This window comes from Eleutherodactylus coqui, chromosome 5 (assembly GCF_035609145.1).
Source record: "Eleutherodactylus coqui strain aEleCoq1 chromosome 5, aEleCoq1.hap1, whole genome shotgun sequence".
In the NCBI taxonomy this organism is placed as follows: domain Eukaryota; kingdom Metazoa; phylum Chordata; class Amphibia; order Anura; family Eleutherodactylidae; genus Eleutherodactylus; species Eleutherodactylus coqui.
The window spans coordinates 69,706,034-69,720,159 of NC_089841.1; the positions used below are offsets into that span (position 1 = coordinate 69,706,034).

Here is a 14,126-nt window from a genome sequence, read left to right on the forward strand (position 1 = left end):
CAGCCCACTAATGTGAGCGGAATTGTGTAATCCAATGCGATTGATCTGCGTATTACCGCTAATCAAACGCATGCGGAATCCGTAATTCCTATCCGGTCATGTGAGACCAGCCAAAGGTAGATCGCTACCATTTTTTCACGTGACACCCGTCACTGCTCCAGGCTCTCGGTGACCGTTGGTCGCCGAGAGCAAGGAGATATTAAGTTTCCTGGGCTCCCCGACTCCTGCGCATGTGTCCGGTGTTTTGCCAGCGGTCGCATGCGCAGAATACGGGAAAGTTCACGGAAGAAGATTGCGTCGGGGTGCAAATATGGAGGCCTCCGGTAAAAAATTTTATCTCCTCTCACCGATCGCATCAGTGAGGGGAGATGAAGCTTCACCTTTTTTTAACTTTATACGTGATCGCCATTATTCTTTGGATAACGGCGAACACGTGATCAGGAACTGCTCACCGCGGCCCCCGTGAAATCTCCAGGCTCTCGGCTAAGTTTTGTAGCCAGGAGCAGGGAGATTTAAAAAAACCACGGCTTTTGCGCATGCGCCTGCCACATTGGTGACGGGCGCGTGCGCAGAAGCTGGGTTGAGGTCCGCGGATAAATACGCAGGCCTTAGGTACGTCATTTCATCCTCCCTCACGGATATGATCCGTGGGGGGAGATGAAACGCAAGCTTTTTTTTAACTTTTTAAAACTTTTTTTTTACTTTTTGCACTTTTTTTTTTTTTTTACTTTTTGCACTTTTTTTTTTACTTTACATGATCACTGTCATCCATTGGATGACAGTGATCATGTCCCTGGTGACATCCCTCTGCTCTTGGCTACACATGGCAGCCAGGAGCAGAGCAATTTTGAATTTCCCGGGGCTCGAGCCCCTCTGTGCACGCGCCCGATGTCAATCATCGGGCGCGCATGCGCAGACGGGGATTTCGGGTCCCGGGACATCGGGACATCGCAGAGGACCGGGGGTGAGTATCTTCACCTCCCCTCATGGATCCGATCCATGAGGGGAGGTGAAACTTTACTTTTGTTTTACTTTTTAAACTTTTTCGCGATCACCGCTATCGCAATGGATAGCGGTGATCGCGGGCCCGGGGACCGCTCACAGTGGTCCCCGGTAACACCTCCTGGTTCCCGGCTACCTTCAGGAGCCGGGAGCCAGGAGATTTTAAATTTGCCGGGGACACCCGGGCTTCTGCGCGTGCGCGTGACGTCATCGTCAGGCGCGCATGCGCAGAAGGCCGCCGGCGGGTCCGGGAGGACCAGATCTCCGGGGGACACCGCCGACAAGCCGTGTGAGTATTTTCAGCTGCCGTGATGGATCCGATCCATCATAGCAGCTGAATATCTAACTTTTTACGCACTTTTCTTTGCTTTTTTGCGATCGGCGCTATCCATTGCATAGCGCCGATCGCAATGCCGGGGGGGACTGCCCGAATCCTGGGATGACAGCTCCATGCTGTCGGCTACCTGCGGGCACCGACAGCATGGAGCTGTCACGTCCTCAGGCCAGTGGGCATCAATCCAAAGAGGATGCATAAAACTACGTCCTCTAGGATTAAGGCCCACTTTCTGAGGACGTAGTTTCCCGATGGGGCCGTCGTTAAGGGGTTAATTGTTTGGCGGGGTGTACATTCAGCTGTCTTTTTTTCAATGCCATAGCTGGGAAAACCCTACACTAGCCATTGTTTAATTATTTTTTCTAATTAGCAAACTTGACATGTACAGAATTTTTTAAAGGTCAATTTACAAAACCTATGTTTTTCCCTAAACACAACCACAGATCCTTTAAGGTCGCTAATACATCAATACACAAAACTACATGTATTTTTGACATAGATGACCAAGAGATTATTTACAGTCCAATGACAAAAATACTATAGTTTGTTCCACCTGGTCTTTTACATATAACTCTTTCACAATTCCTTAACACAGATCACCTATAATTGGTGTCTTTTTTTACTTTTATATTAGACATCTAGTTTCTTTCTGTCGCTGCTAAGCAGCTCGGCTTTTTTTAAAGACAAGATAAGCGCGCCAACGATTTTCACGAGTCGATACAAAGAAGCTCTTTTTTCCCCTTCACTAAATGCCCACACCTTTCAAACAAACTATCACTCAATATCGTTTAACACAAACGCTACACAACGATAATCTAACGACTGAAATGCCGGCCGCTATGTCTATTTTCCAATGATTTTTGTTGGGTAAAACGTCCGTCTTTAAAAGCAAAACCATCGCTCGCTTTTGATCATTATAACAAATTTTGAGAGATGATCATTGTGTCTAAATGGCCTTTACTGAGACTTCCTTAAAGGTGTTACATAGAGCCTATATGGTGTCAGCTCGCATATATGCCATCTACCCTGAGGACTCCAACCTGTGCTTTAGGGCATGTGACAGCATTGGAACCCATTTAGGGCAGCTAAATTTTCTTTCAATAAATACTTTTGAAACATAAAAAAAGATTAAAAACGTCAAATTGACGGGTCCAGATGGAATCCACCCATGGGTTCCAAGGGAACTAAGTGATGTGATAGACAGACTGCTATTTCTTATGTTTAGGGACTCTATTGAGACCAGGGTTGTACCACTAGATTAGTGTGTTGCCAATATGGTTCCAATATACAAAAAGGGGTCAGGAAGAGAGCCTGGTAACTACAGGCCAGTAAGTCTCACTTGAATAATTGAAAAAATATTCAAGGGGTTTCTGGGTGGAAACATGTGTAGCTGGGTAAATAAATGGCTTGTCGATAGAAAGAAGAGGGTGGTAATAAATGGTTCATACCACTGCTAGAGGGATGCCAAAGAGTTCAGTTTTGGGCCCCATTCTGTTCAATATATTTATTAATGACCTGATAGAGGGACTGCACAGTAATATATCAATATTTGCAATCTATAAAAAATTAGACAAGATAATTAATACTACAGAGGACAATATATGGCTGCAAATGGAACTAGATACACTGAGGGCTTGGGTAGAAAAATGGCAAATGAAGTTCAATATTCATTAATGTAAGGCTATGCACATGAGCAGGAGAACTGGATGTCGTTAAAAGAGGTAGTGGGACGAGAACATTATTTTTCTTTATTCAACCTAGCCATTTGTCTTTATTTATACTACGTGCTGCCAGTATCGCTGGACACTAGAAAAACACTTTCCTGGCCTCCAGTTTACATGAGAAGGAGGTACCGAGCACTATGCAGAGCCTGACGCTAATCTGGTAGTGAATGTTGTGGCACTGAGCATTGTGTCAGAACCCTGTTAGGAAGGGGATAAAAGAAGCATTAAACAGGAGAGTTTGGCGGTGTGACCATGTGAGGTGGTAGAGGAGCCTGATTAGTGTTTGAGTCAAGGAGGCCTGGGCTCAGCCACCATGCCTTATAAGAAGGGTTGGCACAGTTAACCTGCTAAATTTGGGAAAATTGCTATGTTTGATAAGGTCTAGTTTGATAGATTGTGTAGTGTGTTAGCTAGTGATAGGAAAATGCCATAGTTGTAGTGTGCGGCAGGCTAAAGGCTAGTAATGCTGCTAATTACTAGGGAAGAGCTGCAGTTGCTAGAATATTTTTCTGGGTAAATGATTGTATGTGTAGTAGTGTAGCTAGTAAGTTAGAGTGAAATCTTGAACGGTTTATTTGTTTATAATTGCGTAGAGTACATATACATGTGTATAGCATCCCTTACTCTCCGCCTCGCCATACCGTGCACATCTCCAGCCTCTTTACCTTCTGTATCACCCCATTATTTGTAGTGTGTAAGCTCGTCGGAGCAGGACCCTCACCCCTACTGCTTCCATCAATTGATTACTTCATGTAACCGTTGTCTTGTGGTATTTTCCCTGTATTGTAAGTGCTGTGGAATATGTTGGCGCTATATAAATAAAGATTATTATTATACATAAAGTTGGCAATATAACGTAAATATATGCTGGTTAGGTACAGATACATATAAAACTGCAAAGTGTTATATTACAGTGGTTATCCAACTTCTAAACCATGCCAACTAGAGATGAGCGAGCGTATTCGGTACAGACAAATACTCGAGCGAGTATCGTCCTTACCGAGTACCTGCAGGCTCACAAAGATTCGGGTGCTGGCGGGGGTAATCTCTCTCTCTCTCCCCCCCGCTCCCTCCTGCTCGCTCCCAACACAGCGCTCACCCCCGTCGGCACCCGAATCTTTGCGGACGAACAGGCAGGTACTCGGTAAAGACGATACTCGCTCGAGTATCTGTCCTTACCAAGTACACTCGCTCATCTCTGATGCCAACCTATTCGACCCTCCAAGATCTGGTTGATGGGAGGATGCCATTGGTGACCTCCACCAATCAGCTGATTGAAGGGAACTGCCATGTTTGTGTGAATGCTGCAGCCTCTTCAATGTTTACATCTGTGAAAACTACTTTCACGCATTTATTAGTGGAATTAGGTTTATGTGATCTGTGGAGGTTGAGAAATCCAGAAGTTCAACAATACTCTTGTTATTCTAGTTCACATAATACACTTACTAGAATAGACCTCACAATAGGTACTCCATCTATGCTTCCTTCTGGTCATAGCAGGGGCCTAGCTAAAGGCTCAGGATCTTGGGTGCAAAAGTTCAACTCGCGGCGCCCCCCTCCGTACACATACCTAAACCGTGCTGCATACAGCTGCAAAATCAATTTACAAACACAATCTAGCTCCTTTGCATAAGCTTTCCCTCTAGTGGTACGCTGGTGGTTCAAAGAGTAGAATATCTACCATGGACTGTGTCTGAGCATTCTTTTGTCATTGATTATGAATGGTGGGGGATTTGGGTTTGATAGAGTTGAGGTTAAATCCGTTTTGGTTGAACCTGCTTGATGGTAATGCTAGAACAGAGGAGGCTCTCTTGGAATTTTTTCAGATTAGTATTGGCTCTTGCTCAGTGTCTCTAGTATGGGATGCTATGAAGGCATTTATACTAGTATATACAGAAGATTAGCTTACACAATTCTAAATAGAGGTCATGAGGACAAATTCAGCTACAAGCTTTAGATGAAGATCAAAAATATATATTATCCCATTAATTAGCCAAAAATAAATGGGAAATGGGCGGAGTCTCAACTTGCGGATAATCTGAAAGGTGTTTCATAAAAAAAGTGTCTTTTTATGAAGTGAAAGGTCTTTGAGGAAAGGGAAGCAGAGGGTTGTGTTTTGGCTTCTGGAATTAAAGTAAATCATTGAGAAGGCCTGATATTTCTCCAGTTATAAAGAAGGTGCTTTTTTTTTTTTTTTTACTAATTTTAAAAACCTATATGTTTCTAAGTTAAGTCTGGATTGTGAAGAACTTTATGAACATTTGGCTTGAGTGCAATTGCCAAATTTATATAATGATCAGAAAGTGATATTAGAGGCTTCTTATATACTGAATGAATTAAGGCTAGAACACCTTCAGCTTAGCTTTGGGGTACACTACCTAGAGACTTACGCCCTGTACAGAGCTTCTTCCGTGTGAGGGGCCTTGCACAGGTTAGGGTCTCTGGGACATCTCCTTGGCCTATACAGTAGATACTTGACACTAGAGAGACAGTTTTCTTCTTTATGGAGAAGAAATAATTTGCATACTTTTTCCCAGGACTTCCTATACCAACTGGATTTCCTCAAGGTAAACTTGTATTCCCGAAAGGGAGATTCACGAAGAGGAGTTGATACTGTATGATGAAAGAATGATACATGTTATCCAAGGCCATATCCACTGAAAAGACATGTATGGATTCTCTTCACCTCTTCCTCCCAGGCTTCTTAGAGTTACTTTCAGCATTGTGAGGCTCTACAACATTCTTCTGAGCAAAGCATTCTGGGTGGGAGTTTAAATGGCACATGAATGGCTAAATAAGCTGATCTCTCCATAAATCCCCTAATTACATAGAATACATGAAGAGACTAGGTCTTAGCGAGCTGGTTCATCAAAGACTGCTGACTCACATATTATACAATTTGCTTATAAGCAAAAACAGGAACAATTATCTCACCTGGCTTTTTGGACTCAACCACGATGAGACCACAACATGGAGGACAACATGGAGGGAATGACATCTTTGTTCTTGTTCTATTAGGAGATATGAAACAACAGTCATCAGGATATCTATCTGTGCTTCATCAGTTCACTATCTTAGAGCTTCATGATATGAGCAGAGGAAAATTTAAATGATATATTCAGTGGGTCATCTTATGTGCAACAAAGCCAGAAGTATTAATCAAAACAAAAAAATACTTCAGGCGAACACGCCAAACATCCATAGGCCCCATACACTCACTATACAAGTCTTTTTGGTACATGCTGGGCCCATAAGTATTGGCATACATTAATTTTCCTCTACAGAGTAGTCAAAAATACTGATCCAGTGGTTGACTCTCGGGATGATCTGCCCCTATTGTAGCAGAAGGCCACTTCGAGTATGCTTTCCTTACTTCAGTTACAGCAGCGGCCCTATTGAATTTCTGTTTCTCACATGCTACTCTTCAACTTTGCAATTTGTTTTTTCTCTCTATCACTTACAAGGGCCACGATACAAAATTGAGATCAGTGTTCTAGGGCCCCCAGAGGCCTGTTAGCCATACCATTGTGTAAAAAAACCTTCTGACATAGCATGTACCTTTTAACATGTTAGAAATCTTCATTAATGGGGGTGAAGGTGCTGAAACCCCACAGTTTGCCAAAATGTATGGCAGTAGTGCTCTGCCCTGCTTGGAGTAATGTAGAAGCTCCAGAGAGAGTGTATGGAGTGCATACACCAGTTGCTGATAACAGCCGATTGGGCAAAGCACTCGGCTCAGTGCTTCTGCCCATTTATTTTAGCAATTGGTGAAGATCTCACCACCTAAACCCCCACACTGAACAGTTCTGACAATTCACTCTGACATGTCAGAAGTTTTTTTGAAGTTGAGTTACCGTAATCAAAACAACCAGAAGAATAAAGTTATGCTATTTATATGGCATGGTGGAGGCCATAAAACACACACATAAAATAAGAGCCAAAAGCAAATAGCAGATTTACTAATATTGCCCCTCCCACTGAAAAACAAATAATAGAAAAACACTAAGGGATGTGCATCCCAAAATGGTGTCCTTGAAGAAAAAAATCAAAACCCTCATACAACTAGTAGCATTACCCCCTTACTTATTGGAGCAGCATATAGTCGCTGTTAGTGCAGTTGTCAGCCAGAAGTTTAAGCCCCGCTTTGGTACCTGACTAGAAGGAGGATAGGGGAGTAAGAGGAGACTGGCAGTCGCCAGCAACTGTCTGAAAAGTGTAGTAGCACTGCTGCACAAGCTTCCTCTCCACCAGCTAGAGCCATGGCCGAGGAAGGGAGACAGGAGACCACACATGCATTGCCAGCACCATGTTGGAGCCCTCCAGGCAGTGCGATTTTGCGGTGGCTTGTTGGAGGCTTAACGTTGGTGGCTTTACCATCCCCCGCCCAAGTTAGGCTGGCACATCATCACTACAAAGACCAGCCCCTCTATTAGGAAAATGAGCGGAGGATGAGCCCAGCTGAAGTACCAGACGAACATGCAACATGAAAATCTGGAGGAAAAATAAGACTATGGACCAGATACACTAATACAAAGTGAACTTCATTTATCAAAGTGTGAAATACCACAGGCGCATTAGTCAGACCAAAAGGCATAATCAAGTTTTCAAAATGTCCCTCTAGAGTGTGTTAAAAGCAGTTTTCCATTTATCCCCCCCCCCCCCCCCCACTACCCTAATTAAATTATAAGCACCATGTAAATCTAACTTAGTAAACCAACTGGCACCCCTTCGCCGACTAAAAAGATCGAGTATGATTGGCAATGGGTACGGATCTTTATTTAATTCCCTGAAATTCAAAAAAGGACGCAAGCCCCCATCCTTTTTCTTTGCAAAGAAGAGCTAGTGGCAAATAGAGAGTGAGAAGGACGAATATGCCCTGTTTTTTAGACTGTCCTGGATATAATCTTTAAGGGACTGTCTTTAAGGAACTGTTAGAGTGTACCTACGGCTTTTGGGTAACCTACAGCCTGGGATAAGCCCAATGGAACAATCCCCTTCTCCATGAGGTGGTACCCTGTCCACTCCCTCCTCACAAACTCCTGTATGAAGGCAGGTACATCAACCACCTAAACAGCAAATACCTTCATGGACAAAAAGTCTCGACTACACGAAGGATTCCATTTAATAATATCCCCCTTTTCTCAATCCACCACTGGGTTATGCAACTGCAATCAAGGGAAGCCCAACACCACTTGTGTCAGGAGGGATCCCATGAGATCCCTAATAGTCTTGGTGTGAAATAAACCAATTTTAATACATGGAAGTTGTCAGGAGGGGACTTGTGGTCGCCAGTGGTGGTGCGCGGCACTGCCGCCCGGGAGTCGCTTGGGGTGGTTGGTGTCCGGGCCGATGTCAGGTGTGGGGTGCACGGCGCTGCTGGGCGGGGCCTTGGCGGCCGGGCTCGGCGTTCCCCTGTTAGGGGGCATGGCTGGAGGAGGGCCTGACTTCATGCATTACCAGCTGGCACGTAACCAGGCTCCACCCCGACCTAGGCTGGGTTTTGGGTATTTATCTCTGCAGACACTGTCAGTCCCTGCGAGTGGTTGCTAATTGTTCTCCAGCTAACATTTACTCAGGTTGCTCGCTCCTGTACTCGGACCCGGTTTACTCTGACCTATTGTCTCCCTCTGGATTCCTTGATAGTTCTTTGGTGCTTATTGACTCTCTTAGTTTTGACTTGGAGTTTTGTTATTTTCTGTCTTCTGGTTAGTTGGTCTCTCCTGTCCCTGTTCCCGGGGTTCCTTCAGTGCAGAGTAGGGACTGCCACCCAGTTGTCGCCCTGGGTGTAAGCCCAGGGGGCGAGTAGGTAGGGACAAGGGAGAGGGTTGGTTGTAGGGACTTCCTGTCACTCATTCCTAACCAGCCCTGACAGAACCACTGGCCATACAAAGATTTGGGGTAGAAGATTGACCCCGAGTATCTGTTCATCATGGAGGCAGTTACTGTGGTTATAAATCAGGTGCATAAAATTAACGAAGGTAGTACAAGATTTGTTGACTTGTCTCTCGCACGAGGAGCAGGCGGTGGCAAAGACTCCGGCAATGGTATCACAGGGACCCATGTCTGTTTGTGAACCCAAGGCGACTTTACCTGGCTTCTTTTCCGGTGACCATAAGGCATTCTTTGCGTTCCGTGAGGGATGCAGACTATATTTTCGTTTTCGGACACAATCCTCTGGGTCAGAACATCAGAGGGTTGGAATTGTTATTTCCAGACTAAGAGGGGACCCACAGAATTGGACTTTCTTTACCATCAGATTCCCCCTCTCGTCAGTCGGTGGATGCCTTCTTCTCTGCCTGAGGTCAGGTATACGATGAGCCAGATCGTGCAGGGTATGCAGTTTCTAAATTATTGAGCCTGCTTCAAGGTAAAATGATGGCTGAGGAGTTTTGTTCGAAATTTCGACAGCTTTGTGTAGAGTCTGGGTGAAATGATCGAGCCTTAAAGGACATTTTTTTGACCAGGCTCTCTGAGTCAGTAAAGAATTGTTGTTGGGTCATCTGGAGCCTAAGACGTTAGAGACAGCAATGACGTTAGCAGTATGAGCTGACTGGCGGCTGAGGGCCAGAGGGGGTCACTAGATCGGAAAGTCTCACCTTGGCCTGTAAAGAGCCACACCTCAGTTCCCCTGCTAACCAGATTGAGAAGATGGAACTGGGATATCTGTCAGTATCTGAGCGTCGGGCCTTCAGACAAAGAAACAGGTTGTGCTTCTACTGCAGGGACCCTGGACATCGTGTCGCCACCTGTGACCAGAGACAGTAGCAGGAAAACTTCTGCTCCGAGACAATCTCCAGAAGGATCGCCTAGGAGCTCAGGTACTTCCGGGTTTTTCCAAGTTGCTTCTCCCCTGCTCTATGTTGTTGGGCTCCTGCATCATTTCTGGTCATGCTTTTGTCGACTCAGGGGCGGCAGTTAATTTTATGAATTCCGAGTTTGTCAAGTCAATAGCTTCTGAGTTGCTAGATTTAAATCCCAATATACAGGTCTCTAGAATTGATGCCACCCTGCTGGCCGCAGATTTGATAAAGAAGATTACACTGGAACTAAGATTTTCGGTGGGAGCTCTACATACAGAGATCTGTACATTTTTGGTGATTGAAGATTTATCGGTTGATGTTGTTTTGGGGCTACATGGTTGCAGTTACATAATTCCGTTATCGAATGGGCAGCTTCCGAGTTGATACAGTGGGGTATCGGATGCCAAGACCATTTGACAACTGTCCAGTTGCATTCCTCTGGTTGTGAGGTGGTCAGCCTACCTAAGTATTTAGAAGGATTCGCAGATGTATTTTCCAAACAACTTTCAGAAGTTTTTCCCCCCTCATAGGGAGTGGGATTGCAAGATTGATCTCCTCCTGGAAGTAAGATTCCTAAAGGGGGTATTTACAATGTTACTGTGCCAGAACGGGACACTATGAAAGAGTATCTAACTGAGAGTTTGGGCGAGGGCCATATACGCCATTCAGAGTCTCCTGCTGGGGCCGGACTGTTCCTTTTCTAGGAGAAGGATGTTAGTCTTTGGCCTTGTATTGATTATCGGGCGTTAAATATGATTACTGTAAAGAATCAATATTCGCTTCCATTGATTCCCGATTTACTTAATCAGGTTATGGGGGCTAGATGGTTCTCCATGCTCGATTTGAGGGAAGCTTACAAGCTAATTAGAATCCGTCTTCGAGACAATAAATTATTTGCCAAATTGGAGAAGTGTCAGTTCTACCATTCCACCATTTAGATGGATTCCGATAAGGACCTCGCCATAACTGAATGGTGCCAACCGACCAGTCTAAAGGCTCTGCAGCACTTTCTCGGTTTCGCAAATTTTTACCGTAAGTTTATCAGGAATTTTTTCGTGGTGGCTAAACCATTGATGGACCTAACCAAGAAGGGCGCTGATTTAGTTAATTGGTAACCTCAGGCAATAGAGGCTTTTGTAGGTCTGAAGGCGGCATTCTCATGAACCCCTGTATTGATAAAACCTAATCTTAACCTGCCTTTCATGGTGGAGGTAGACGCGTCCGAACATGGGGTGGGTGCGGTTTTGTCACAAGGCTCTCTTGCCAAATTACAGCTGTGTGCTTTCTCTTCCAGGAAATTCGGTCCGGCGGAAAGAAACTATGATATTGGCAATAGAGAATTATTGGCCATCAAATGGGCATTTGAGGAGTGGAGACATTTTCTGGAAGGAGCTAAGCATCAAGTTACAGTATTTACTGATCATACAAATTTGATATACCTAGAGTCCACCAAGCGTCTTAATGCGCGACAAGCCCGGTGGGCCTTATTGTTCTCATGCTTTAATTTTGTCGTTACATATATCCCAGGGTCTAAGAACGTCAGGACTGATGCTTTATCTCACAGTTTTGGAGCTCCCGAGCAGGAAGATTCCCACTCTGAGGGGATCTTGCCACCTGGGATAGTGGTGGCGGCATTGACGTCAGACATATCCAACCAGATTTTGGCGGCTCAGGCTGACGCCCCAGTTTCTCTTCCAGAAGGGAACCTTTTCGTACTCAGTGCCTGGCAGTTGCAGATACTGGAGGAGGTCCATACATACGTCATAGTGGGTCACCTGGAAATTCATAGTATGTTAGAATTATGCAGACGTTTGTACTGGTGGCCACGGATTGTCGTTACATATATCCCAGGGTCTAAGAACGTCAGGACTGATGCTTTATCTCACAGTTTTGGAGCTCCCGAGCAGGAAGATTCCCACTCTGAGGGGATCTTGCCACCTGGGATAGTGGTGGCGGCATTGACGTCAGACATATCCAACCAGATTTTGGCGGCTCAGGCTGACGCCCCAGTTTCTCTTCCAGAAGGGAACCTTTTCGTACTCAGTGCCTGGCAGTTGCAGATACTGGAGGAGGTCCATACATACGTCATAGTGGGTCACCTGGAAATCCATAGTATGTTAGAATTATGCAGACGTTTGTACTGGTGGCCACGGATGGCCCAGGATGTCAGGAGTTTTGTGGAGGCCTGTACCATCTGCGCTCGTGGAAAGAGTAGGAAGAGAGACCCTGAGGGGCCTATACTGCCACTACCTGTTCCATCCAGACCATGGTCACACTTATCCATGGATTTTATTAACGACTTACCTGTTTCTCAAGGATATTCGGTAATATGCGTGGTAGTTGACCGTTTTTCTAAGATGGCTCATTTTGTTCCATTGAAGAGGTTACCGTCGGCTCCTGAATTGACGTCCATTTTCATTGAGGAAGTGGTACGGTTGCATGGCATTCCCAATGATGTAGTGTCTGATCGGGTGGTACAATTTGTGGCCCGTTTTTGGCGTGCGTTCTGTTAGAACTTGGGGGTGGGGTTATCATTCTCTACGGCCTTTTCCCCTGAATCCAATGGAAAGACAGAACACATGAACCAAAATCGCTCTACGTGAGCGATCGGCAACAGCAGTGGGCAGAGTTTTTGGCGTTGGCAGAATTTGCTATTAATAACCATTGCAATTCCACATCCAGTACCTCGCCGTTTTTCTGTAATGTGGGTTATCACCCCAGATGTTCGTTGCGGGGTTCTTCTGTTTCTGAGAACCCCGCAGCTGATGCTAGAATTGCCAAGCTACAAGATGTTTGGGGTGAGGTCCGACAAAATTTAGAACAGGCCAGGAGAGTTATGTTAAAGGGTGATGATAATAAACGCACCATCTCGGATTCCTTCGCCGTTGGTCAGTTGGTGTATCTATCCTCCAATTTTAATACATACATCTGGGACACAATATATCAAAACTTTCTGTGACAAGGAAGTGGTGTCAATAGCAGACACTGGAATTGGGTACCCCTAAACTCATGCATTTGACCACTTCATGATGAATCAAGTTAATTCCAGCTCATCAATCTAAGAACACTGTAACAAAATTTTTTCCATAAGCAGAAAAGATCTCGTATGGAAGGTCCAGGCTGGAGGATGATATCTAGATGACATACAGGCCCACGGGAACCTTCACTCCAACCTCCAGGCCACGTAGCCTTTCAGACCGAGATCTGTAATGTGGACAAGTCTGGACAAAGTGTCTGTTCGGCTGACAGAAAACAATGTCCACCAAATCAGACTCTGCCTCCTCTCTTGGAATCACTGGACACAGATCCCAATTACATGGGTTCTTCTGCATCCGCCGATTCCATAGAGAACTCAGGTGTTTGTTCACCATATCGTTCTCTCACACGCCGTCCAATGGCATGTCATCATCCAAACTGTGAGGCACAGGATGGAAAACCATCAGGTATTTTATTATTGAATACAATGAACGAGGCATTCCGAGGGAACGTCCAAAGATAGGACATGCCACAATTTTTTCCCGCACTGCAATGCAGAGAAAAAAACGCTAATTTATATGGGGTTCATATTCGTGCGAGATTTGTGCATCTCACAACACACAAATCTCATGCAATTTTTCTCGGTCGTGCGAAAGGTGCCTTAGGGAGACTTCACATTGGTGAAAAAATTGTGCAAGCTTTGTGCATTGCAAGATACACAAAAACCTCACAAAAATACAGCTCATTATTTACAATGGTGTTTTCACGTGGTGGATTTTTTCTCGCAACAATGCTGCGAAACGGGAAGAACGCAGCGCGTGCTATTTCTGTGGTAGTCTCGCACAATAGAACATGCAGATATGCAATTTCTCACACATCGCATAGCACATGGGTGGGGTGTCTGAGTGCTTTGTGAGTTGTGCCTGAGAATGTAGGACACGACTCTGTTGCCCATCTGAATGAACCATCACTGTGAGATTTGATCACTTGATATTACACGCACAAAGCCTGAGGCTGCACTACTAAGAGATTCTGATCACATCCCGTAAGATGTACTGTTATCATGGAGATGTCATGTGAGTAGAGATGAGCGAACGCGTTCGTCCGAGCTTGATATTCGTGCGAATATTAGGGTGTTCGGGATGTTCGTTATTCGTAACGAACACCATGCGGTGTTCTGGTTACTTTCACTTCCTTCCCTGAGACGTTTGCGCGCTTTTCTGGCCAATTGAAAGACAGGGAAGGCATTACAACTTCCCCCTGCAACGTTTAAGCCCTATACCACCCCCC

At 45.0% G+C, this 14,126-nt stretch overlaps 2 protein-coding genes across 2 annotated transcripts in view; both read right to left on the reverse strand.

Annotated features, from left to right (window-relative positions):
• The window catches only part of LOC136627524 (von Willebrand factor A domain-containing protein 5A-like), a 329,030-nt gene that overhangs the window by 157,762 nt on the left and 157,142 nt on the right, over positions 1 to 14,126 (reverse strand). The gene's annotated exons all lie outside the window — the stretch shown is intronic.
• Positions 1 to 14,126, reverse strand: part of LOC136627190 (von Willebrand factor A domain-containing protein 5A-like) — a 143,612-nt gene that overhangs the window by 114,788 nt on the left and 14,698 nt on the right. The window contains exon 2 of the mRNA XM_066602122.1: positions 5,995 to 6,071. Coding sequence (XP_066458219.1) covers positions 5,995 to 6,058 — 64 coding nt within the window. The 5' untranslated portion in view covers positions 6,059 to 6,071. The remainder of the gene's footprint in view (positions 1 to 5,994; positions 6,072 to 14,126) is intronic.